Source organism: Prunus avium, chromosome 4 (genome assembly GCF_965620075.1).
Source record: "Prunus avium chromosome 4, drPruAviu1.hap1.1, whole genome shotgun sequence".
Lineage (NCBI taxonomy): Eukaryota > Viridiplantae > Streptophyta > Magnoliopsida > Rosales > Rosaceae > Prunus > Prunus avium.
In genome coordinates, this window is record NC_142287.1 from 14,730,439 (window position 1) to 14,754,296 (window position 23,858).

The following is a 23,858-nucleotide window of genomic DNA, read 5'->3' on the forward strand; positions in this document are numbered from 1 at the left end:
CCCAAGACAGGCCGAACCATGGTGACTCGGAAACAAGGCAAAATACCTTCCTTAGAGAGGAGGAGCATGCAAGTGAGGGATCTTTCACCCTCATAGACCTCGTTGCAGCCATCCATGCTATGGGGGAGACCTAGAGCTTGTGGACACAATCAAAGAGCTAAAAAGCTCAGTCTCCAAGCTAAGCGAAGAAAATGAAAGACCCCCCCAAGAGGAGTCTGCTACTGTCGAAAAAGGTTTTGAACAAAATGAGTCATCTTTTGTCACTCAAGAAGATGTCATTGCCATGCTGGAGAAGGAACTAAATTGAAGCCAGGAGGATTGGAAGTATGTTCCTCAGCCACTGTATCCATCAAGCCTACTCCAACAACTGTATCCTAAAGGCTATGAGGCACCAAGCTTTGTTTTTTTCGATGGAAGGAAAGGAAGCCCGAAGGAGCATGTCAACGGCTTCATTGACGCCTTGGGACCACATGTTGGTGATCATAATCTCCGTCTCCCGGAGTTTTCGAAAAGCCTTACCGACCGTGCTTATACGTGGTACACAACATTGGCATCAGGTTCCATTCACTCTTGGGAAGATTTGGTAGGCAGGTTCTGTAAGAAATACTTCAAGCATGAGGAAAGATTCACTACGACTCAACTCAACAACACCTGCCAAAAGCACGGGGAAGACCCCGTGGACTTCGTGCGCTGATTTCGGGACCTGGCTCTAGACTGTTACAATGAGAAGGATGAAGAAGCGCTTGTCGAAATCTGTATAAGTAATATCGTGGCATATTATAGAGTTTATCTGGAAAATATTGGTATCAACGAATTTTCTCGGCTGGTGGAAGCAGTAAGGAAGACAAGCATGTCTGTCAAACCAATAGGACAGAGAACTTGAAGGAGCGAGAAGGAGGCACACCAAACGTTGGCTGTGGATGACAAGCCATCCGGTGACTACAACTCACGCAAATGAAAGGATAGGGAAACATATCCACCACTGCCGTGCAAATACGAAGAATTCCATGCTATCCTCGACACCATGTTTGCTGACGGCACAATCAAACCCCTAAGGCCTTACAAAGTCCCCACAAGAGAGGAAAAGAGTGAACCTAGGTACTGCCGTTACCATCAGTTTGTGGGGCATCCAACCACTGCTTGCCAAACTCTAAGGAGGATCTTACATGCCAAGATACATGAGGGAATTCTTGAGCTTTCCTCTAGGAAACAAACCATTGATGAAGACCCTTTGCCAAAATGAAGGGGAAATGAGATGGCTACTGTCATCACATGCTTTGATGACTTGCTTGATGATGATGAATTATGCTACCCATGGAAGAATGACCCAAAGCCGCCGGAAGCCATTTGGGAACCTTACGGAAACATGGAGAAGGCATAGTAGTGTAAATATTCAAAACCTTCAAGTTATAACACCCCATAACCACTTGCCGATGGATGGGATGATGGTTTAGGCAACGAAGTGTTCACGTTGGACATGTCCGAAGAACGCTACTTGGGGACTTCATCGGGACAACAGGAAACAACTGTTGTAATGTTTCATAATCTCACAGAGGCTGAGACGAGTGTGGTGGAGCGTTACCTAGGTCTGAAGCAGGGGCCTACCACCTCACAAGTCCTCTAGAGGAATCCAAAGTTCAAGTCACTCTTTGATCAACTTGGCTTTGGTCCATAAGCAAGGGTAACAGCTGTTGTAGCCCTTATGAACATCTCTGCAGAGTCTAACCCTCATTGTTTCACTGCTCAACCACAAAGGTCGTTCTTGGAAAATGATAATGCTATTGTCTTCACCGACGAAGATATGGAAGTCTCGTATTCGAACCACATGAGGCCACTTTACTTGGACGGACAGATCAATGATGTGTTTAAAAGAAGAGCTTTGGTAGACACAGGCTCTTCTGTCAACATATTACCTTTGTCTGTGCTTACGGCAACTGGTATTCCGCTATCTAAAATAGTGCAGTCTCAAACAAGCATCAGCGATTTCAGGAATAAGAGTGAGGTTACAGTTGGCCACATGCAGATAAACTTGAAGGTGGGGCCAATCTGGTCACTTACTAAGTTCTATGTGGTAGATGTGGATGTAGCTTACCATGCTTTACTAAGGAGGCCATGGCTGAACAAGCACAAGCTTGTGGTCTCTACCTACCACCAATGTGTGAAGGGAAGGATTGGGCTGAGACCACTTCGCATACCAGGAAATCAAGCGCCGTTCAACCAAAGCCCACTATTTGGAGGGGGAATTCTACACCAAATGCACAGGTGCTGGAAGCAAACCATCCAAGGATTTTGGAACCAATCTACCTTCCTGGACTGAAATTCGTGATCTTAGCAATGAGGAACTCATAACAATTGTCGATCAAGAAAGGAAGAGACACTCGGAAGTCAACAACCATGCTTACACTTAGCCTTAATGCTCGAAGGCTACGCTGCCTGACGGACACACGAGGTAACGCTTATGACGGGTTTGGGGGCTCAGCCGTGTTCTACAAGAAAGCCCTGAGTACGAAGGAGAAGTGATGCAAGCAGACAACCACGAAGGTTCAGACGACAAAACACCCATGCCTTGTGATTTCCAGGAGCCTATGACGGTGTCAACGGTAGTAGCTGAGCAGCTGGAAACGGTCAATTTAAGTAAGGATCCCTCTGTCCAAAGACCCATCTCCATCATCGTTCACTTGGCAAGCGAAGAGAAGGAGGCTTTGGCTACCTTGTTAAAGGAATTTCGAGATGTGTTCGCTTGGAGTTATGAGGAAATGCCCGATTTGGATCCAAACTTAGTAAGTCACACTTTGAATATTGAGCTTGGTACAAAACTTGTTGTGCAACCAAGAAGGAACTTCCATCCTGAATTTGAAATGCAAATCAAAGTGGAAATTGAAAAGCTTTTAGCTGCTGGATTCATCAAACCGATCAAGCACCCAACCTGGCTAGCAAATATAGCCCCAATAAAAAAGAAGATTGGCATGATTAGGATATCCACGGACTATCGAGATCTCAACATAGCTTGCCCAAAGGATGAATTCCCACTGCCTAACATGGATATTATGATCGACTCGACCTCGGGGCAAGGTTTACTGTCATTCATGGATGGGTTTAGTGGCTACAATCAAATAAAGATGTCTCCCAAAGATGCCCAGAAAATAGCCTTCCGAACACCATACGAAAATTTCTACTACACGGTCATGCCCTTTGGTCTTAAAAATGTCGGAGCTACCTACCAAAGGGCTATGACAGCTGTGTTCCACAACATGATGAGAAAGGAGGTGGAAGACTATGTGGATGATCTTGTGGTAAAATCAAAAACTAGGGAAGGCCATCAAGAAGTTCTAAGGAAGGTGCTGGAAAGGTGTTGGTTGTACGGGTTGAAGATGAACCCAAAAAAGTGCGCGTTTGGAGTTTCATCCGGCAAATTCTTGGGGTTCCAAGTACACCAACGTTGCATAGATGTGGATCTCGAAAAGTCCAGAGCCATAAACTCTCTTGCACCGCCTAGAAATCCAAAGGAATTGAAAAGCTTCATGGGAAGATTATTGTACATTTGGCGCTTCATCCTAGGCCTTGCTGCCACAATGAGTGTTTTTACTCATTTACTCAAATAGGGCAAGCCATATGAATGGAGTAAGGAGTGCCAAGAAGCCTATCAGCAAGTACAACAATTGATCACCAAGCTGCACACCATGAGGGCACCCATTACGGGACTTCCACTCAAGCTTTATTTGGCTGCAACAAATGCTGTGGTTGGGACTTTGCTTGCCCAAGATAACCATGATGGGGAGGAAAGCTTTATTTATTATGTGAGTAGACAGTTAAGGGGAGCTTAAATGAGATATCCAAAGACTGAGCTCTTATGCCTCGCCCTTGTCTATGCCGCACAACGACTACGACATTACTTCCTTTCTCACAAGCTGCAACTCATAGTGAAATCCGACCCCGTAAGATACTTGCTCACGAGACCGGTGTTGTCAAGACGCCTTTCATGTTGGCTGCTACAGCTATTCGAGTTTGATATCACATGCACAACTCCAAGAGCTATCAAGGGACAAGTCGTTATTGACATGTTGGCTTTATTTCCTGAAGCAAAAGAGTCCACTCTCTCCAAGGAAGTTATGGGAGAGCTGCCGAAAATGGTGGCTGTCGTTACAGAGGAAGAACCATGGACCCTCTACCTTGATGGTTCTTCTACATCAAACGGTGGAGGAGCAAGTGTAGTACTTATTAACCTCGAGGGGCAAGCCACGGCCCTCTGGTTCAAGCTGAATTTCCCATGCACGAATAATGTGGCGGAGTACGAAGCTTTCATAATGGGATTGTTTATGGCAAAGGAGATGAGCATCAAAAAGATTAAAATCATTGGTGATTCAAACTTAGTGCTAAGTCAATTGCAAGGGAGCTTTGCTATGAAAGAGGCGACGTTGGCATTATACCGTACAACTGCTAAAAGACTTGTCAATTCTTTCAGACAAGTCTTGCTGGAACACATTCTAGGGGTCACCAATAGATATGCTGATGCTTTGGCTACGTTGGGATCAAAGCTCTCATTTGTCGAAGAACAACCCAACATTACTGTGATAAAAAAGGACATGCCAGCAGTCAAAGCAATGGCTCAGGAGGAGCCCTAGAAGAAAGTGACTGGAGGAAATTAGTGAAGGAAAAGTTAGGCAAGGGAAGCGACATCAAAGACTTGAAAGACTATGCAATCATCTTTGGGGAGCTTTACTGACGTCTCCCGGGAGGTATTTTGGCCTGTTGCATAGGGATGACAGAAGCACAGAGGAGGCTCTAAGAGGTACATGAGGCCACTTGCAATTTGGAGCCAGTAATTAGCTTGTATTGGTGCCTGCAACGCAAAGGTTATCATTGGCCGAAAATGAAGAAAGAAGCAGCCGAAGTTCAAGCCAATTGCCCTAGGTGTTCAACGATACCCTCCACCGAAGAATCTTTCACTATCTCATTTGCGGAAGATTAGAGGGCTCCATACTTGACATTCTTCATTGAGGGAACTCTGCCAACCAACTCCAAACATGCTTGCAAGCTTAAAAAGACAGTAAAAAGGTACTTCATAGATGGATCGACCCTCTATCGTAAAAGGTTCAATGGTGAGCCATTAAAATGCTTGGGGAAAATAAGAGGCACATCAAGTCATGTAGGAAATACATGTTGGAGAATGTGGTGAGCACAAGGGGATGAAGAGGCTTCACCGGCAGCTACTGAGTTTTGGGTACTACTGGCCTACCATGAAGAATGAAGCACATAACTTTGTGAAGAAGTGCCACACATGCCAAATCCATGCCAATCTAAGCCACAAGCCTCCTACGCTGTTGTAGGACATGTGTACTCCTTGGCCTTTTCATACTTGGGGGCTAGACTTAATTGGGACTATCCATTCACCTTATGACAGCTACCTCTGGATCCTTACAGCCATTGAGTATTTCACAAAATGGGTCGAAGCAGTTCCTCTTTGGAAGGCCACGGGGGCTGCTATCTCAAATTTCATTCGTGAATACATCGTGTGCAGGTTTGGAATCCCATACAAAATCGTCATTGACATTGGCACACCTTTTGTTAACAAGCAAGTAAGCTCGACACTTAGTGGCTATGGTATCAAGCATTGTCGCTCCACGCCTTATTACCCGCAGGGAAATGGTCAAGCGGAGGCCACTAACAAGACTTTACTAAGAATTCTGAGCAAAATGGTATATGAGTACGAAGGGGGTTGGAGTGTTCATCTGCCAGATGCCCTATGAGCTTATCGCACCTCTACAAGAAGTGCCATAGGCTTCTCACTTTATTCACTTGTGTACGGGTCTGATGCCATCTCACTTGTCGAAATCACCATCCCCACGACTAGAGTATCAGTTGTTAACGACCTTGAATGAGATGTGAGGTCATGCTCGGACTGTCGCTTGTTGGACCTCGAAGCCTTGGACGAAAAAAGAGTAGAAGCTGAAAGGAGGACAACACTTTACCACAAAACTGTTGCCCAAGCTTATAACAAGACAGTCAAGCCTCAAGCCTTCAAGCATGGAGATCTCGTGCTAAAAGCTGTTGAGCACGTGATGAGGCAAGTGTTGGGACCTTCCAAGTTTGCCCCGCAATGGGAGGGACTGTTCGCAGTCAAAGAAGTTTACAGCAGTGGCTACTATCGCTTGGTCTCTGTCAAGGAAGGCACGCTAACAGATCCCATCAACGGGAAGTGGCTCAAGCTCTACTACTGCTAAGTTAACCTTTTGTCATGCACTTTTTGTTATTGCATTTCTTTCCGTTTTTGATATGAACTCCTTCTATTATCTTACCTTATATTTTTTAGAAAAACTTTTGTATGATGCACCGTCATGGTAGCATGGGCTTTGCAATGAAAATGAAGGAGTATTTTGAAAAAAATTGGTCCCTGGAGTTTTTTTTTCTTTTCCTTGCTATATTTCAAACTTCCTTTGCGCTAAACAAAAAGAAAAAAATAACCGCCACTTAGCAGTAAGCATGCCAAGCAAAGTCACTTAGATGGGATCTCGAATTGTTAACAAGAATCATGCCTAAGCAAAATAACGTGGGCTATGCAAAGCCAAGCTATTACAAAGAAACGTGCAATAAAGTGTGTATCTTAAGGTGCTGGAACAACGAAACCATTGACTCTCATTGACAAGCAATCAGGATGCTCAAAGAACCTCACGATATCCAGGAATTTCACAAGGACCTTTGTGAAAATCATGCACATATTGGTCTGACCCCTCTAAGGCATGACGAGAGGGTACATTTTGGGCCAGGTAATTAGACAAGCCTTACAAAAAAAATTGTTAAAAGAGTGATACATTAAGGATTTTGCTTAAGGATCCTGCCAAGATTTTGGCAGCATGTGCCTTGTTTTAAGGCTACCCAACCTGTCAGAAAATTTCAAGCAGTTCACAAGAACGAATTTTGCCAACCAAGCAATATATATAAGACATGCAAGATTACAACACGCCGCAAGCATTCCAGAAATTAGTATGTTTGTACCATATCTGACCCTCCACTCGTACAACGACACGTGGATCTCATAAACTCGCCCAAGCACCCAAGGCCTCGGACAATCGGCATAGGCTACTGATGATATTGTCTCAAAGCAGCAAAAGATCATTACAGGGCCCAACACAGCCTACAATCGGTATCCCCTACCGATTCTGCAGAATCAACCTCGAAGCACCCGCCTGAAATATCTAAGGACTCGTGTCAACCTCATAGGGCCCTCCCACGAGTCCCACATCGAAAATGAGCGCTAAGAGCATACTAAATGCCCTCTATAAGTATGCCCCTCCCACTACAATACAGGGGTAAGACTTTTCAGCTTGACTTTTATACTTCTATATGGTCAACAGCAAGAGCTCTTAAAAACAATCTTACTTGAGCATCGGAGGGTCTTAGGCTGGTTCCACACCGGTTCCATAGACCTCACGAGCTTCGCTTATCTTCTATTCAGGATCAGCATCCAAGGACAGGAAGAATCGGCATCCAACACCCAATCGATCTCTTGATCGTCCATCCCACTTGTAAGTTGCACTCATCTCTATCTATTCAAGATTTAGCGCCAACAGATTGGCGCCGTCTGTGGGAATCGCTTATCGATCAACCCATATCTCAAAACAAAGAACTCTGAGACCAAAAAATGAATCCATCTTCGGCCCTCCCTACCGATGGCCCCATCCTCGGCCTCGTTGGCGAGCCGAATCCAACTCCCTTGCTTCAGACACCTGCTCGACCGACCACCCTGGAGGCTCGGATGGAGACCCTACAGCAGGATATGGCAAGAATGCAGGAGCACAACAATGTTCTCGCCTCCAAACTGGATGACACCCAGAGGCAACTGCATCAACAACAAACACTCTCCGCCCAGTTGCAGAACGATCGGGAACCAGCCACACAGCTTCGGCAGGAGAAATCGTTTAAAAGCGTACGAAAGCCCACTTTCCAGGATAGAGGGAAGCAGCAGGCCGCGAACGGACCAACTGTCTCCCGAAGACTGTTCGTGCCCACTCCGAAGGAACGCCATCCCGAATATCGCGTTTATTCTGATTGCCGCGAGAGGATCAACGATCGGCGCAGGGAACGGCAGTCATCACCCATCCAGGTCCGGGCGAAGCTAGACGATCCACGCCTGGAGGTACTTGGACCAAAATCCCCCTTACGCCAGAGGTACGGCGCGATCGGCCTGGAAGAGACGGACGAATCAGATTATGTTCCAACATCCCCAGGAACCACAATCTCATCGGCAGGGCCCTCTGCACGACGCCACAGCCACCGATCAAACCAAGACAACGATCGGCGAAAAGGAAATTACGAGAGAAGCCCCAGCCGAACGGCAGACCAAGGAAGGCGAGGTCACAATACTGACCAACGCACAGGGAACCGAGCGATCGAACCCTTTGGTGACGATCTTCCATCTACCGATCCGACTATTCGTCTCCTCCTACAGAAGATGACTCGCATCGAGAAGGAACAAGACCAGGCTCGGACACCAACATGGGGAACGGTACAGCCAGGGCCGTTCACCAATCGAATCCGGACATTCAGACACGAGAAGGAGGTCCAAGCACTCCGCATATCGTTTTATTCGGGGGTCGAAGATCCCGTTACCCACATTCATACCTTCCAATCAGCTCTGGGTTGCAAAGGACTGACGGACGAAGGCCAATGTTTGCTATTCCCCTCCACCCTGACCGGAGCCGCTCTGAATTGGTTCTATCGGATGGAGCCAGACACGGTCGACAATTTCAATCAGTTGAAGCAAACCTTCCTCAACCATTTTATGATTCAGACCGATCGCCTATATTCCGCCGATGATCTATATACCGTTCGGCAGCAAGACGATGAGCCGTTGAGGGAATATGCGGCTAGGTTCAGCCATGAGTACTCCAGATGTCCGGAAACTGACGACAGGGCGGCCTTCGGTGCCTTCAAAAGCGGCCTTCGGTCGTCTCAGTTTCGTTATTTGGTCCACAGCAGCAACTGGACCACCTACTCCGAATTAATGAAACAGGCGGCTATCCACGCCAAGGCTGAGCATTTCAACTCCAAGGGATCGGCTTCGACCCCAATAAACAAAACGGCGTTGACCGATCAGCCTCCAACGCAGAACTACGACCGATTCCCGGTCGACCGATCGGCAAACCAGGCCCCCTACCGAACGGCACCCCCTGTCCCTGCTTTTTCCACTCAGCGAAACAAGCGGAAGGACAACTTCCGGGAACGGCAGGACAACAACAAGAAGGGCAACCACAAGGGGAATCGGCCAGACGAAATCTTCACTTTGCTCAACACCACTTATGAGCAAGTTCTCCTGACCGAAGGGGATATGATACCGAAGCCGAACAATCGGAAACTCCCTCGCCAGAGCGAAAAAGACACCGGTGTCTTCTGCCGGTACCACCAATACAACGGCCATGATACGGAATCATGCATCGCGCTGCGCAAAATCGTTGAACGCCTCATCAATGACGGAAAGCTGGATCAGTATTTAAACACCAAGCCAGCAACGGATAACTCATTGAATCGGCAGATCAATATGATCAGTGGAGGGGCGCCTATTGCCGAAGCCAGCAACCGATCCGTTAAAAACTACGTTCGTGCCGTACGGCATCCACAAATCCTCAGCGTGGCGGGAGGACGCAATGACAAAATTCAACGCAACGGTTGGGAACCTATCACCTTTTCTGAAGAAGAAGAGCGAGGCATCATCTTCCCCCACTCTGATCCTATGATCATACGGGCTGATATATCGGATTTCGACGTAGGCCGAATCCTCATCGACACCGGCAGTTCGGTCAACGTGCTATTCGCCGACGCTTTCAACGCCCTCGGCGTGGACCCTCGGCATCTGAACAAGGATATCACCCCTCTCCTGAGCTTCTCTGGCGACGTGGTTGAACCAATCGGCAGTGTCCAGCTCCCGTTCGCTGTCGGTACCATCCCCAGACGAACGGTCCTCTACACCCATTTTCTAGTGGTCGACTGCCCAACGGCATACAACGCTATCATCGGCAGGACGGCGCTCACAAAAATGAAGGCCATGCTGTCACCACACATGCTCCTCCTCAAGTTCCCCACACACGCTGGCGTCGGCCAAGTGCGAGGGGACCAATTGAGTGCACGGACGTGTTACGTTTCGGCAACCAAGGAATCGGCAAGGGCTGCGCTTCGCGAAACATACTCGGTCGCCACCAGCTTGGGCGTACCGAACGGCAGGGGGACGGACAAACCAGATGACCCCCGAGATGAGACTGTAACCCCGCAAGCGCAACCCGCCGAAGATTTAGAACCAGTCACCCTCTCCGAAGCACAACCGGACAGACAAGTTCGAATCGGTACAACCTTGAGTCCGGCACTCAGGGCCGATTTTATCACCTTCCTGCAAACCAATGCAGAAGTCTTCGCCTGGTCATACGACGATATGCCCGGCATCGCCCCGAGTGTCATCAGCCACAAGCTCAGCATCTGCTCCACTTTCAAACCCATCAGGCAGAAACGGCGGGCCTACGATGCCGAACGGTATGAGGCAATGAGGCTCGAAGTAGACAAACTGAAGACCATCGGCTTCATCCAGGAAGTAACCTACCCAATTTGGCTGGCAAATTCGGTTTTAGTCAAAAAATCAAACGGCGCCTGGAGAATGTGTCAAGACTATACCGATTTAAACAGGGCTTGCCCAAAGGACAGCTTTCCTCTGCCACGGATCGATCAGATGGTGGATGCCACGGCAGGCCATGAACTTCTCAGCTTCATGGATGCATACTCAGGCTACAACCAAATATTCATGAGCCCTACCGATCGCGAACACACGGCATTCATCACCGACAAGGGACTTTACTGCTACAACGTCATGCCGTTCGGCCTGAAGAACGCTGGGGCGACATACCAGCGATTGGTCAACAAAATTTTTTCCGACCTCATTGGCACCTCGATGGAAGTCTATGTGGACGACATGCTGGTCAAGAGCAGAACGGCCGATTCTCATCTCCACAACCTTTCGCTCATGTTCGGCGTCTTAAAAAAGTACAACATGCGCCTCAACCCGAGCAAGTGTGCCTTCGGCGTTTCCTCGGGCAAATTTCTCGGCTTCATGATCAGCCAACGAGGAATCGAGGCCAACCCTGAAAAAATCAAGGCATTACTCGACATGCAGGTCCCGAAGACACAAAAGGACATTCAGAGTCTGACTGGGCGTGTCGCCGCTCTAGCCCGGTTCATCTCCAAGGCTACCGATCGGTGCGCTCCATTCTTCAAAGCCCTCAAAGGAAGCAAACGGCAGATTGTCTGGACTGCCGAATGCGATCGCGCCTTCCAAGATCTTAAGGCCTACATGAGCAGAGCACCCCTATTATCCACTCCTCTCCCCGGCGAAGAACTCATCCTCTACCTCTCGGTTTCGGCAACGGCACTTAGCTCTGTGCTCATTCGCAAGCCGAACGGCATCGAACTCCCCATTTTCTACATTAGCCATGCTTTGCAAGACGCTGAGATTCGGTACCCCGAGCTCGAAAAACTCGCCTACGCTCTCGTCCTTTCAGCACGCAAGCTTCGGCCATACTTTCAGGCTCACAGTGTTACCGTCCTCACCAATCAGCCTCTGCGCCAGATACTCCAGAGACCGGAGACATCCGGTCGGCTAGTCAAATGGGCCATCGAGCTCGGCGAATTCGACATCCGCTACCACCCTCGTCCTGCCGAGAAGGGACAGGCTGTAGCCGATTTCATCTCCGAGTTAACCGCGTCCGAGGGGCCAGTTTCGAAGGACGCCGCATCCGATTCATCTTCGACGGTACCAGTCGCCCACCCGACCGAAGGAATCTTTAATCCGTCAATTCCACTTTGGACTCTCTACGTGGACGGTTCGTCCAACCGACAGGGCAGCGGAGCCGGCTTGGTACTCAAGGCCCCTGACCAGACAACCATCGAATATGCCATCCGATTCCAATTCCGGACTTCCAACAACGAAGCCGAATATGAAGCTCTGTTGCCCGGCCTTCGGCTCGCTAAAGAAATGGGCGCTCAGCAACTCAGGATCTGTAGCGACTCACAACTTGTCGTGAACCAGATACTGACTGAATTTGAAGCCAAGGACACTTCGATGGTTGCCTACTTGACACACGCTCGCCGATTGCTGCACCACTTCACTGCGTACCAAGTTCAACAGATCCCCAGATCCGAGAACAGCCACGCCGATGCTCTATCACGCCTTGCATCAGCGATCGACGACAACATAGGGCGCCGTGTGCCGATCGAGGTCCTCACTCGGCGCAGTACCACCGACCTCGAAGTACATGCCGTTCGGCAGGATCCAAGTTGGATGGATCCTATCCACGCCTACCTCGCCAACGGCACGTTGCCTGGCCCCAAACCTGAAGCAACGACTATCCGCCGCCGATCGGCACGATACCTCCTTCTGAATCAGATTCTCTATCGGCGTGGTCACTCCTTACCATTGCTTCGGTGCATGACCCCGCAGCAGGGAAACTACGTCCTACGAGAGATTCACGAGGGGGCCTGTGGGGACCATTCTGGGGCTAGATCATTGGCTTTCAAGACCATTCGGCAAGGGTACTACTGGCCGACTCTCCATGCCGATGCCACCACCCTGGTCCAGAAGTGCGATCAATGCCAGCGTTTCGGCTCCGTTCCAAAGCTGCCTGCCGAACCACTCTCTCCGATTGTTAGCCCATGGCCCTTTGCCCAATGGGGTTTAGACCTCATCGGCCCTATGCCCCAGGGCAAGGGACAGGTCAAATTCGCCATCGTCGCCGTCGACTACTTTACCAAGTGGACCGAAGCCGAAGCTTTGGCAACAATCACTGCAGCCAGGGTTGAACATTTCGTATGGAAGAATATCATTTGTCGATTCGGCCTCCCGAACGCAATAATCACCGACAACGGAAAACAATTCGACTCCTCTCAGTTCCGGCACCTATGCCACCGATTTGGCATCAACCTGTTCTTCGCCTCCCCAGCACATCCGCAGTCGAACGGCCAAGTCGAAGCAATCAACAAGATCATCAAGAAGACGCTGAAGAAAAAGCTTGGGACAGCTAAAGGAGCTTGGCCCGATCTCCTTCCGGAAGCGCTATGGGCCATTAATACCTCCTATCGACGGTCGACTGGCGAGACGCCATTTTCCCTTGCCTTCGGTTCCGAAGCCGTTGTTCCAGTCGAGATCAACGCACCATCGTGCCGAACGGCATCTTACGAGCCAGAGCAAAACGAAGCCCAGCTCACTCTCAACCTGGACCTCATTGAGGAACACCGTTCCCAGGCTCAGCTTCGGAATGCCGCCTACAAACAACGGACTTCCCGCTACTACGACTCGCGCGTCAGACGCCGATCGTTTAAAGTAGGGGACTGGGTACTACGCAAAATCTCCCTCGCCACCAAGGACTCCAACGACGGCACCCTTGGTCCATCTTGGGAAGGTCCTTACGAAGTTGTCACCATCTGCCGCCCAGGCACTTACCGTTTGCGTGGTACCGATGGTCAAACCCTCGGCCACCCTTGGAATATAGAACATCTCAAATATTACTACAAGTGAACGCCCCTTCGGTCATCAACTTTTGTAATCGGTTTAATTTGGAACTCCCTATTCTATACATACGGCACTACCATTCAGCAATATTATGTCAAACATACTCTACATACGACATGCGCACATACAGAATTAAGGGACATGGCACATTAACCCGAAACAAACTGAACATTGATAAATAAGGGGCCACAGAAGGGCCATCTGTCTTTACAATACGCCGTTCGGCACGCTCAAAAATGTTAAAAACAAAAGTCTACGAGGTGGGTGGATCGGCTTCGGTCGCTACAACATCGACATCAGCTGACGCAGGCACAGGATCAGTCGACGGCTCGGCAGTAGACGTAACGGCAGCCCTCGGCCCGGGATGACCTTCCTCCCCACTGCTTGAATCGGTGTCGTCGGTTTCCTCGGCCTCGGCATCCTCGCCCTTGTAGGCCTCCACCATCTCTTCGGTCACCCCTTCCGGCAGCGGTGGTGGATCCCGGAGGAAGTTCAGGTTCAGCTTCTTGTCAGCATTATACCGTTTGACTCGATAGAGAAAGTCGTCACATTGCTCCATGACCTCTCTATCCACCAAACGTGTAAACTCCTCCGACGATCGGTAGTCCGCAACGGCCTTCGCCTTCTCCTCTACTAGCTCCCTGGCATGCGACCGCTCGGCCGCATCCATCGCCACCTCTACCGCTGCCTTCGCCTCATGGGCAGCCATCACGTCCAGCTCGGCCGCCGCCAGCTTCGACGCCAGCTCAGCAATTTTCGCCGCATTCTCCTCGGCACGCTGGTCCGCCTCCTGCAGCATCTTTCCGGCATCAGCGATCTTCGAACGGCCCTCTTCAAATCTCTTTTGGTACCGTTCGGCAGCATTCACAGCTCGCTTCGCGCAGAGCCACATGTCCATATTAGCCTGCCACACCAACGGACACATTCATACATGCCGAATCAAAGTATCCTTAAGCTACAAATCCTACACTTACCGCTGCTTGGAGACGGAAGGCCCGACCGGTTTGTTCACGCAACGTCTTCGTTGACAGTTGCTCCAGCTCAGCCAGCTCCATCTGAGCACCGTCAATCATACAGTTGATGAACGGCACAGCCTTCCGAGGACACGCGATGTTAACCGGTCCCTCCTCTCCCTCCACCTCATCATCAGGGATCAACACCGATGTCCCCTCGTTCGGGCCCCTTGGCCGTTTCGGCAACGGCGTCACATCGATGGGACCCTCGATCTGCCGTTTGCCCGTCATTTGGAGGTGAGCCTCCCGAACGACCTCTGCCTCCGCCGCCCTCTTCTCCCTCCGGCGGTCAGCCACCGTCTGCTCATCAGCCGACGTCCCTCCCGCTGGCCCTGCCGTCTTTCTCTTCTTCGGCCCGGGGGACTGAACCTTCTTCGTCTTTGGCGCCCCTTGCCCCTCCAGACGCCTCCTCGTCGCCTCGCTCATAGGCCTCCCTCCTGCCACTGCAAAACAGGAAAAGCACGATGTCAAAAAGGAAACGGCAGCATAGAAAAAAACACCGACCCTGCCGAACGGCATCTCTTACTTTGCCTTTTTTCTTCTTCCTCTTCCTCCTTCACCCTCCGATCGTGTTCGGCCCTACCGATCAGGCCTGCCTTGAACAGATTCCGGAAGTAGAGCAGCTCCTTACAAAACCGATCTTCTTCGGCAATCTTCGCTCTCACCCTCTCGATTGCTTCAATCTCTCTGATCGGTGCGGCCGGCCGTTTCAAGGACACTGAAACCAAAATACCAACGGTCAGTACCCAAAAAAAAAAAAAAAAAAAAAAAAAAAAAAACACACAACACTATTAACCCTGCCGAACGGCAGGTTCTACCCTACCGACTGTCTGGAAGGACGTAGGAATCCTCCTCTCAACGATAACTCCGGGTGCCGATTCCCAATCACCGGAGACAATCACTCGACGCTTGCGCCACGTCTTTTGAGAGCTCGGCACCCCCACCACAAAGTGCCCACGCTGCCCTGCCGAGAGACAGTTGGACTGAACCCACCCTCCATGATCGGCACTCTTCGCCCTCGTCACACTGTACAGCTGGGCGAACTGTTCGTAGCTTGGCTCCCCCTCACCGGCCAAGCTGAACGCCGTGATCGTCCCGAGCAGCGTAATCCAAAAATTTGGGTTATACTGCCCTGGCGCATAACCGATCGCCGCCAGGATCTTCTGCACCGAATGCTTTAACGGCAGCCGAAGGCCATGCTTAAACACATCTGTGAAGAAGACCACCCCCTTGTCATTGTCACTTAGCGACTCTAAGGGCTCCGGAATTCGCATCCCTACCGATTCCGGAATGTTGTACTCCGACCGAATCTTCGCCAACTCGAATTCGGTCAGTGTGTTCGGCTCTAAGTCATCTACTCCGAACACAGGTTCCGTGGGCTTCGCCATCGGGATCCGTTGCCTACCCCTGACGACCCTCAGCACCCCTTCCCCGGGAACGGCAACAGAGACACCACCCCCATCGGCCTCACGACCCGAGGTCGAAGGCTCATCACCCCCAGGCACCCTCGTTGAAGTACCCCCAGCCTCGGCACGCCCTCCTGCCCCCTCCACTATCTCACAGCTCGAAGAGCTCACAGATTCAGAACTCCCACTCTCTTCGGCAGAACTCCCCGAGGACGACTCATCCTCGAATGCCCTCGGACTACGCCTACGCTCGGATTCGGTATCTGACATCTACAAACAACACACGAACGTACACTAAGGGCTGTGCTAGAATCCAAATCCTATTCTACCTCCTAAAAACACTACGTTCATACGTGTTCATGCGTGTTCATGCTTGTTCATACATTGTTCAAACATAAATTCTTGCAATTCAACACTTTGATCCATGGGAATACGAAAACACGGCAACATACCTTGTTTGCACGGTGGCTCAAGTTCGTCGGAAATCGCCTCCGCCTTGTTCAAACTTGCCGGAAATCGCCTGCTCAGCCTCAGCACGGTTGCCGGAAATCGCCTCTCACAAGCTCTCTTTGCTCTCAAAATTTCCAAGTATTTGTACTCTCGTCTTCTCCTCACATTTATAAGGCCGATTTAGCATCGGGAAGCGAAGCGACGCATCGGGATACGAAACGACGCGGCTCTTCACAGCCATGCCGACACGTGTCACGCATGCATGGGAGAGACCAAACGTCAGTTGCAACGCTTCCAATCCTCGGAGACGCTTCAACTTCCCGAACGTGGCAGATCTAGCCACCTTCGAGCACAACTCCACTAACGAACGGCAGGCGCACATTGATGAGTTCTCACTCACCTCTCGTGCCGAACGGCAGGCGCACATTGATGAGTTCTCACTCACCTCTCGTGCCGAACGGCAGGCGCACATTGATGAGTTCTCACTCACCTCTCGTGCCGAACGGCAGGCGCACATTGATGAGTTCTCACTCACCTCTCGTGCCGAACGGCAGGCGCACATTGATGAGTTCTCACTCACCTCTCGTGCCGAACGGCAGACGCACATTGATGAGTTCTCACTCACCTCTCGTGCCGAACGGCAGCCGCATATTCATGAGTTTTCACTCGCCCCTTTGCAACAACCGGCACATCATGCCGTCTCCTATCCAAGCTCACTCCCTTGGGCACTTGGGGGACTACATACCACCATCGGCAATTATGGGACCATTGTGTCCGGGTCAGAATGCCGAATACACATTCAAGTCCCCAACCGAGAAGCTTCTCAATCGGCAACTTGGGGGACTACTGTTTGTACCATATCTGACCCTCCACTCGTACAACGACACGTGGATCTCATAAACTCGCCCAAGCACCCAAGGCCTCGGACAATCGGCATAGGCTACTGATGATATTGTCTCAAAGCAGCAAAAGATCATTACAGGGCCCAACACAGCCTACAATCGGTATCCCCTACCGATTCTGCAGAATCAACCTCGAAGCACCCGCCTGAAATATCTAAGGACTCGTGTCAACCTCATAGGGCCCTCCCACGAGTCCCACATCGAAAATGAGCGCTAAGAGCATACTAAATGCCCTCTATAAGTATGCCCCTCCCACTACAATACAGGGGTAAGACTTTTCAGCTTGACTTTTATACTTCTATATGGTCAACAGCAAGAGCTCTTAAAAACAATCTTACTTGAGCATCGGAGGGTCTTAGGCTGGTTCCACACCGGTTCCATAGACCTCACGAGCTTCGCTTATCTTCTATTCAGGATCAGCATCCAAGGACAGGAAGAATCGGCATCCAACACCCAATCGATCTCTTGATCGTCCATCCCACTTGTAAGTTGCACTCATCTCTATCTATTCAAGATTTAGCGCCAACATAGTACAAGTTCCAGCAGTTCAGTACTACATTACAAAGTCATGACGACATAAGCTTTAGAGTATCTGAAAAAAAAAAACTACAGAAAGTTACACATGCCAAAGATCAGTACATCCTATGGTTTCAAAAGGGACGGAAACTATGCACCAAGCCAATCGACCTCCAAGCCAAAGAAAACAACCTACAAGATAAAATAAGGGTATGTGTCAAGACAATATGGTGCTAGAAGAAATAGCCCATCAATAAAGGAAAAGAAATGGGGACGAGAAGGAAGTTGAGAGGCAAGAAAAGCAGAAGAGTTACGTACCTTGAAATTATGAAGAAGGCCCAAAGAGAACGGAGGAAGCCTTATGAGACGACCTGGCTGCTGCCTTCGCCACACATTCAGCACTATCAACAGAAACACCTTTGGCAAGAAGAAGGGCATGCAATTCTCGGCGCTGATCCTCCAATTCTCGTTGCTTGAGGTTCAAGGTGTGAGCTGCAACTTTTACCTCATCAGGGCCAAGTGACGATCCCATGCTATGGATGGCCCACGCCCCAAACACGGCACATGCTAGGTTCCTTACTAAGTTAAGGAGAAAATCCACATGAAACCCCAGAGTTATGGCCTTGCAGATTGCGTCCCGCCAACAAAGAAACCTATGATCTGTGATGTCTAGGAGTTGCATGGTATCTATCCCGTGAAGCACTAAGCCAAGAGCCCGGAAAATAGCGCTCCTCAAGAAAGAAGAAGTGATACCCGTAATCTCCATAAAGCCCCCATATTTATCCATGAATGTTCTCAAAACTTCAATCGTTTCCGGATACACAAAAGCACCCTGGAATGTTGCATAGCCATCAAACCTGTGGCAAAGTGGAAGGAGCTCGTCGATGGATCGGAGAATCTTGACGCCACCATCAAAGAAGGCCTTGAACGCAATGAAGGAATTCTCCCAATCCTGGCAGGACAAGCCTCTCTCTGATAAATGCCCCATAGGAGTGCTCTCCGTAGAAGCATTACCAACTTGACGACCACCATTAGTAATCTCACCGCAGGGCGGAAGTGTTGGAAAATAGAAGATGAAATGATAGAAGGCATGAGAGAAGGTAAAATTGAAATATAGAAGATGGAAAGCAAGCAATAGATACATTGTCAGCATCTTGCGTGGTATCAATGATAGCAGCAGGAAGGCTAGGGCCAGCCTCTGGTGAACGATTTGCCATGTTCTCAACAGTATGGGCAACCTGCAAAAGAAAGTCGGGTGCATAAGTTACGAATATGTGGCGGCTGTTTGTACTCACTGTGAGAAGGTAAAGCTCCCGGCTCCTCGCCAACATGCTTAATGCTACTAGAAGCCACAGGTTCCCGATGCAGTGAGGGCTCCAAGGGAGTATTCCCTTTGGCTCTAGGGGGACCACTCACTGCCACCTTAGGGATGAACCTCTTTGGCCCTTTGACAACTTGCTTCTTCTCAGCATCGCAACTCTCCTCCTGCTTTCGCTTTCCACGTACAGCGCTCCTCTTGGCATCATGAGAGCTCGGTTTTTCTAGCTTCTGTTTCAACTTGGAGAAGTCACCAACAATTTCGCCACTCTTGGAAGTGAAAGGCAAGTTTCGCTTCTCGCTCAAAGAGAGATATATCATAGTGAGCGGCATGGAACCAACTGAATGAAGCAAAGCAGTGATTCCAATAAGCCGGGTAAGCCTTCGATAAGCCACCAACTCATTCCCTGCCAGCTAACGCAAGAGCAAGAGGCCTGCCGTCTTCCGGCACGCTACCCTCACTCTAAAAGGCCCTATGCAATGTGTACGGATCGTTATGGCTGGGATTGAAAAGGACACCCTGATTAAGCCCAAACTGCCGTCTAACTCGATGCGGCGAATAATGCATGGAGACCTCCAAATGATCATCACCTAGTGTGGGTAGAGGGAGGCAAGCGATGCTCAACAAGGCATCTTTTCTCACATGATGACCTTGTGCTTTCATTACGAGAGCCTCAACTAGACCATCAGTATCAGCATAGACGGGTACATGCTTAAATTCTTCCAGCAGGACATAGTAAGGACGGAAAATGAAGTTCTCAACGCCATCCAAAAGCTCCAGGAAGTTTTGGCCCTTCCTTTGCATTCACTGGGACCACCTACAAACCAGAGGAAGTCTTTCCGGTAAATAAGAACCCTCACCGGAATCGACAAGCAGTCTAGCCTGTGAATGAGGTAGTGGAGACACATTTATCCCTTTGAAGCGCTCCCATAGGAATACTTGCAGAAAGCTGGAGTTCAGGAGGGTTTCCACGACCATAGTCCCTATTGCCCCTTTTTCAAGAAAGTGAACCTGGTGAAGTAGGTGATATAGATGCCCCAAGAACATGGGGGCTAGAGGAATCACGCTGCCATGTGCTATCGCTGTTGTGAAATTATTGCAAGCGCACAATCCGCACAAGTAATATAGAAGTAAGTAGAGTGTCGTTCCCAATTATGATTAATTCAAAAGTTTATTTGAACAGTTGATTAAGAAGAGTGATTGATTTAAGTAAACTAAAACAATTATGAAAAATAGCAATTTAATTAATGATAGAAAATCAAGATTTGATTAGACACTAGAACATACGATTTCACCATAACCAATTCCACTTAATTCTTATAGCCAATTAACCCTAATTACTATCCATGTTGACAGTTGGTTTCTCCTAATTCATTCGATATCCCCTCTCGGGCTCAACCAAAAGAATTCTTAATTAACAACCCATTCTCTCTCGAGCAACAGATTTAGAAAATCAAGAACCCATTAAGTTTTATGAGAACCTGCAAGAAAACTATTGGCGTTTGCGAATCTCACGGCCTGGTGATCCGGGCCGAGTGGATCTGCGTCAACACGGGTCGTCCTTATTTGGTATGGTGTGGTTGGATGCGGGCGTGCCAGCACGGTTTACCATGCATTTGAGGATGAGTTGATTGGATGGATAGATGAGTGATGCGCCTGTTTGAGTCCGACTTCCAATCAAACGATTGTGGCCGAGAGAGTAACTGATCTCGGCTGTTAGGTTCACGGCCTGAGCTACAAGGCCGTTAATGGCGGTGCTGATGGTGGTTTTCAGGTGGTGCTCCGGCGCGTCGCTGGGTGGCAACGATCGTATGATATATGAGATGAACGAAAGAGTAACAAAGATGGTGCTCCGGCGCCTTGAAAATCAAGGGTCGTATGATATATTAATGAATGAATTTTCCTACAAACTGCCACTACTCCTAAGAAAGCAAGTAAAAGTATTGAAATGGCATTACAAGAAGGTAAATGACAAGAAGTAAATGACAGGAAAATATAATCTGCTCCGTGGGAGGCTTGTGTTTGGTGTTGAACCCTTCAAACGTAGTTGGAGCTTGGTATTTATAGGGAAGTTTTTGAGAAGACAAAGAGGCTGAAAATTTGCATGGTGAGGTTGATCAGAGCTAGTGGGTAGTCGAATCGATATTTGGGAATGTGATGCATGGTGGTGTGACCCCCATAGACCTCGGCCACCGCTCTGATGGTGGGCACTGCGTCTCGGGCCTTGGAGGAGCATTTAATGCCCTGGTCTGATGGTTGGTGGCTTAGCCTTACAAAATCATGGGATTTTCGCACCTAATCCCTGATTTTACTCGCCATATCTGACTTCAATCACGTCCCCTATTTCTTGGCTCATTAAATGCTCCTACGTGGATCATGGGCTTTCTGCTGTGATAAAAGGCATTACTTCATTAAATGAAGCGTGGGACCTCAACGCTACGTGGCGATGCCACTTGACTTTCCTACTTAGGCCGTATATCTGAGGAGTTTGTCCTCGGCTGGGATTACCGAGGCCGTGATGACTTTGAATTATAAGCCTACCTTTGTTTTTAACAAAAGGAAGTGAACGATGACCTGTAACATTCGGTCGTAAATAGACACTGGGGCCGAGAGGAAGTTCCTTCGGTCAGTCTCCTTTGGTCAGCTTCCTCGGCCGAGATTTATTAGGCACAAACAAAAACTGCTTGAGTCATGTTAGTCCCTCTCGGGCACTCATCCAAGTCATGGTATTTGTTACAAGAAGCAAACACCAAACATCTCCTCTCGGTCTCCACTTGGATCATCAATTAAATATTAGCTAGATATTTAAATCATTAAGAACAGTAACAAATACTCAACATGGGATAATAATCAGGAATTAATATAACTATAAAAATTAAGTATTCATGGTTAGGCTACATCGTAGCCCTAGCAAGGGAAATTAGTTCATGACAAAAGAAAATATAAATAAGAGAATTATTGTCATAAAACCGATTTGGCCGATGGACTTGATCTTCGGAGTCTCCACAAGAACACCTTCGAAAGCTCCTCAAGTAGTGCAGCAGCAAATTCTTGGCTCTCTCTGATGTTTCTTTGGGTGTATGAAAGTTGGTGGAAGAGTATGGTGGAAAAGATGATTCTCTCAAGAGATCCTTCTTTGACTTGGAAACACGTCAGCCAACTTGCACGCACGTTTTAGGGTCGTTCCACTTCCTAGAAAATTTTGGAAAAATATGAGAAACATAGCTTTATCTCTAAGCTTTCAAAGCATATATTACACGTCACTAGGAAAAATCGGAAAGGTCTTCAAATCTTCAATCTTCAACAGCAGTGCAGTTCTGACGGGATTTCAACTTAGGCTGTCTTGACTTGCAAGTCTGGAGCATTTGGCTTAGTAGAAAATTATGAAACTTTGATACAATGATCTTCAATGTCTTAGCTTTCTTCTCCAATTGGCCTTGCTCTAAAATTCATTCGAAAAGTCGATTTTCAGTTGAAATCCTTCCAAGAGCGCAGAATTGCTGAACATAAGGAAAGTAAGGTAATAATGCTCTTTTAAATTAACTTTCCATACAAAAACCAAATCAGAGAGGTATAAAAATATAGGAAATAATGCACTTATCAATCGCCAAGGCCAAAGGGAACACCCGCTCATGTAAACAATTTTGAGAAAAATCACAAAAGATGTATCTCCCAAGCTATAATGATATAAGTGTGGCAAGATGACACGGCTCATTTCTGTTGGCATCCCCGAAATACTGTATCCGATTGCTAAACTGCAGAGAGGTGTTATGAGCAGTCGAGGCACCTTTCCACAAGATCACAAGCTTCATTCCATCCTCTGGAGTCAGTGGGACATTAAAGGGATCTTGGTTGCTGCAAATGGGGAGGTGGAAGATGTTAGCCACATCCTTAAGTGCGGGGGTAAACTCCCCACCCCCATGAAGACATGAAGGTGTGCGTCTCGGTACTCTATCGCCTGACCATGTGGCAAAGCATCTTGGCTTTAATGTGGATGTCACATGCCTTGGAGAGGAAGATGACGTCCAACACCCCCGTCCGGCGTAGGATGTCCCAAGTAGATGGGTCCCTTAGTTCACAGTCAACCCACTTTGACCAACCCTTGCTAATGCCACATGGATACTAAAAAAATAAGGGAAGTGCCGGAAACAAGCCCCTCTCTATACAACACATTGATATAGACGCAAGATCAACCACTGGAGTAGTTTCAAGCGCCGGCTCTCCATCTACAACGGGGTCCTCACAAGCATTCTTAAGCAATGGATGGGGGCCTCCCCCTCTTCAGCATGTCATCCAATGAATAAAGGTGATCCCTAATGATTGACGGGGGATCAGTGGATGTCATGGTAAATCTTGGCAAGTGACAGACCCCTGCAAAAAAATAATAATAAGAGAAAAGAAGAGGGGGTCAAGAATGTAGCACACACGAAATATGTGCCAAGCACGACAAGTTAAGCTCACGCCAAAAGAAGCGGTTAAACAAGTATCCAAGCAGCATGCAATTCATCATTCAAACCCATGGCAAGCAAAATTCTCATTCCATGATCGACAAGCAATCCCCATGGCAAGCAAATTCTCTTTCAATAATGCAAAAAAAATTCAAGCATTGCAAAACATGCATTCTGTCAATTCCAATTTCTCGCGACAAAGGAGAAAATCCAAAGTTAATCAAGCATGGGTTCACAAGAAAAACGAGCCTAGGCTAAAACA

General features: G+C 48.6%; 3 protein-coding genes across 3 annotated transcripts; 2 read left to right on the forward strand and 1 right to left on the reverse strand.

Annotated features, from left to right (window-relative positions):
- Nucleotides 1-3,824: 3,824 nt before the first annotated feature.
- Nucleotides 3,825-4,622, forward strand: LOC110773621 (uncharacterized). Its single transcript, XM_021978150.2, has one exon. The coding sequence runs from the start codon at nt 3,825-3,827 to the stop codon at nt 4,620-4,622; it is 798 nt and encodes a 265-aa protein (XP_021833842.2).
- A 708-nt stretch (nt 4,623-5,330) lies between these two features.
- Nucleotides 5,331-6,221, forward strand: LOC148294867 (uncharacterized). The gene is made up of 2 exons (XM_088252281.1): nt 5,331-5,715; nt 5,923-6,221. Exons 1-2 carry the CDS (start codon nt 5,331-5,333, stop codon nt 6,219-6,221), a joined length of 684 nt encoding a protein of 227 aa, XP_088108407.1.
- Nucleotides 6,222-13,796: 7,575 nt separating this feature from the next.
- On the reverse strand, nt 13,797-15,060 carry LOC148294868 (uncharacterized). Its single transcript, XM_088252025.1, has 2 exons — nt 14,518-15,060; nt 13,797-14,447 (listed from the first exon to the last, which is right to left on the reverse strand). The coding sequence occupies exons 1-2, from the start codon at nt 14,980-14,982 to the stop codon at nt 13,797-13,799; spliced, it is 1,116 nt and encodes a 371-aa protein (XP_088108151.1). The 5' UTR covers nt 14,983-15,060.
- Between the last annotated feature and the right edge of the window lie 8,798 nt (nt 15,061-23,858).

Bases quoted from the DNA above. Each gene is read 5' to 3' on its own strand.
- LOC110773621 (XM_021978150.2), top strand. From the start codon at position 3,825: ATGAGATATCCAAAGACTGAGCTCTTATGCCTCGCCCTTGTCTATGCC.
- LOC148294867 (XM_088252281.1), top strand. From the start codon at position 5,331: ATGTGTACTCCTTGGCCTTTTCATACTTGGGGGCTAGACTTAATTGGG. The intron at 5,716-5,922 runs GTTGGAGTGTTC...TGGACCTCGAAG, and splicing joins GGTATATGAGTACGAAGGGG to CCTTGGACGAAAAAAGAGTA.
- LOC148294868 (XM_088252025.1), bottom strand. From the start codon at position 14,982: ATGAGCGAGGCGACGAGGAGGCGTCTGGAGGGGCAAGGGGCGCCAAAG. The intron at 14,448-14,517 runs GTAAGTGTAGGA...TTGGTGTGGCAG, and splicing joins CCTTCCGTCTCCAAGCAGCG to GCTAATATGGACATGTGGCT.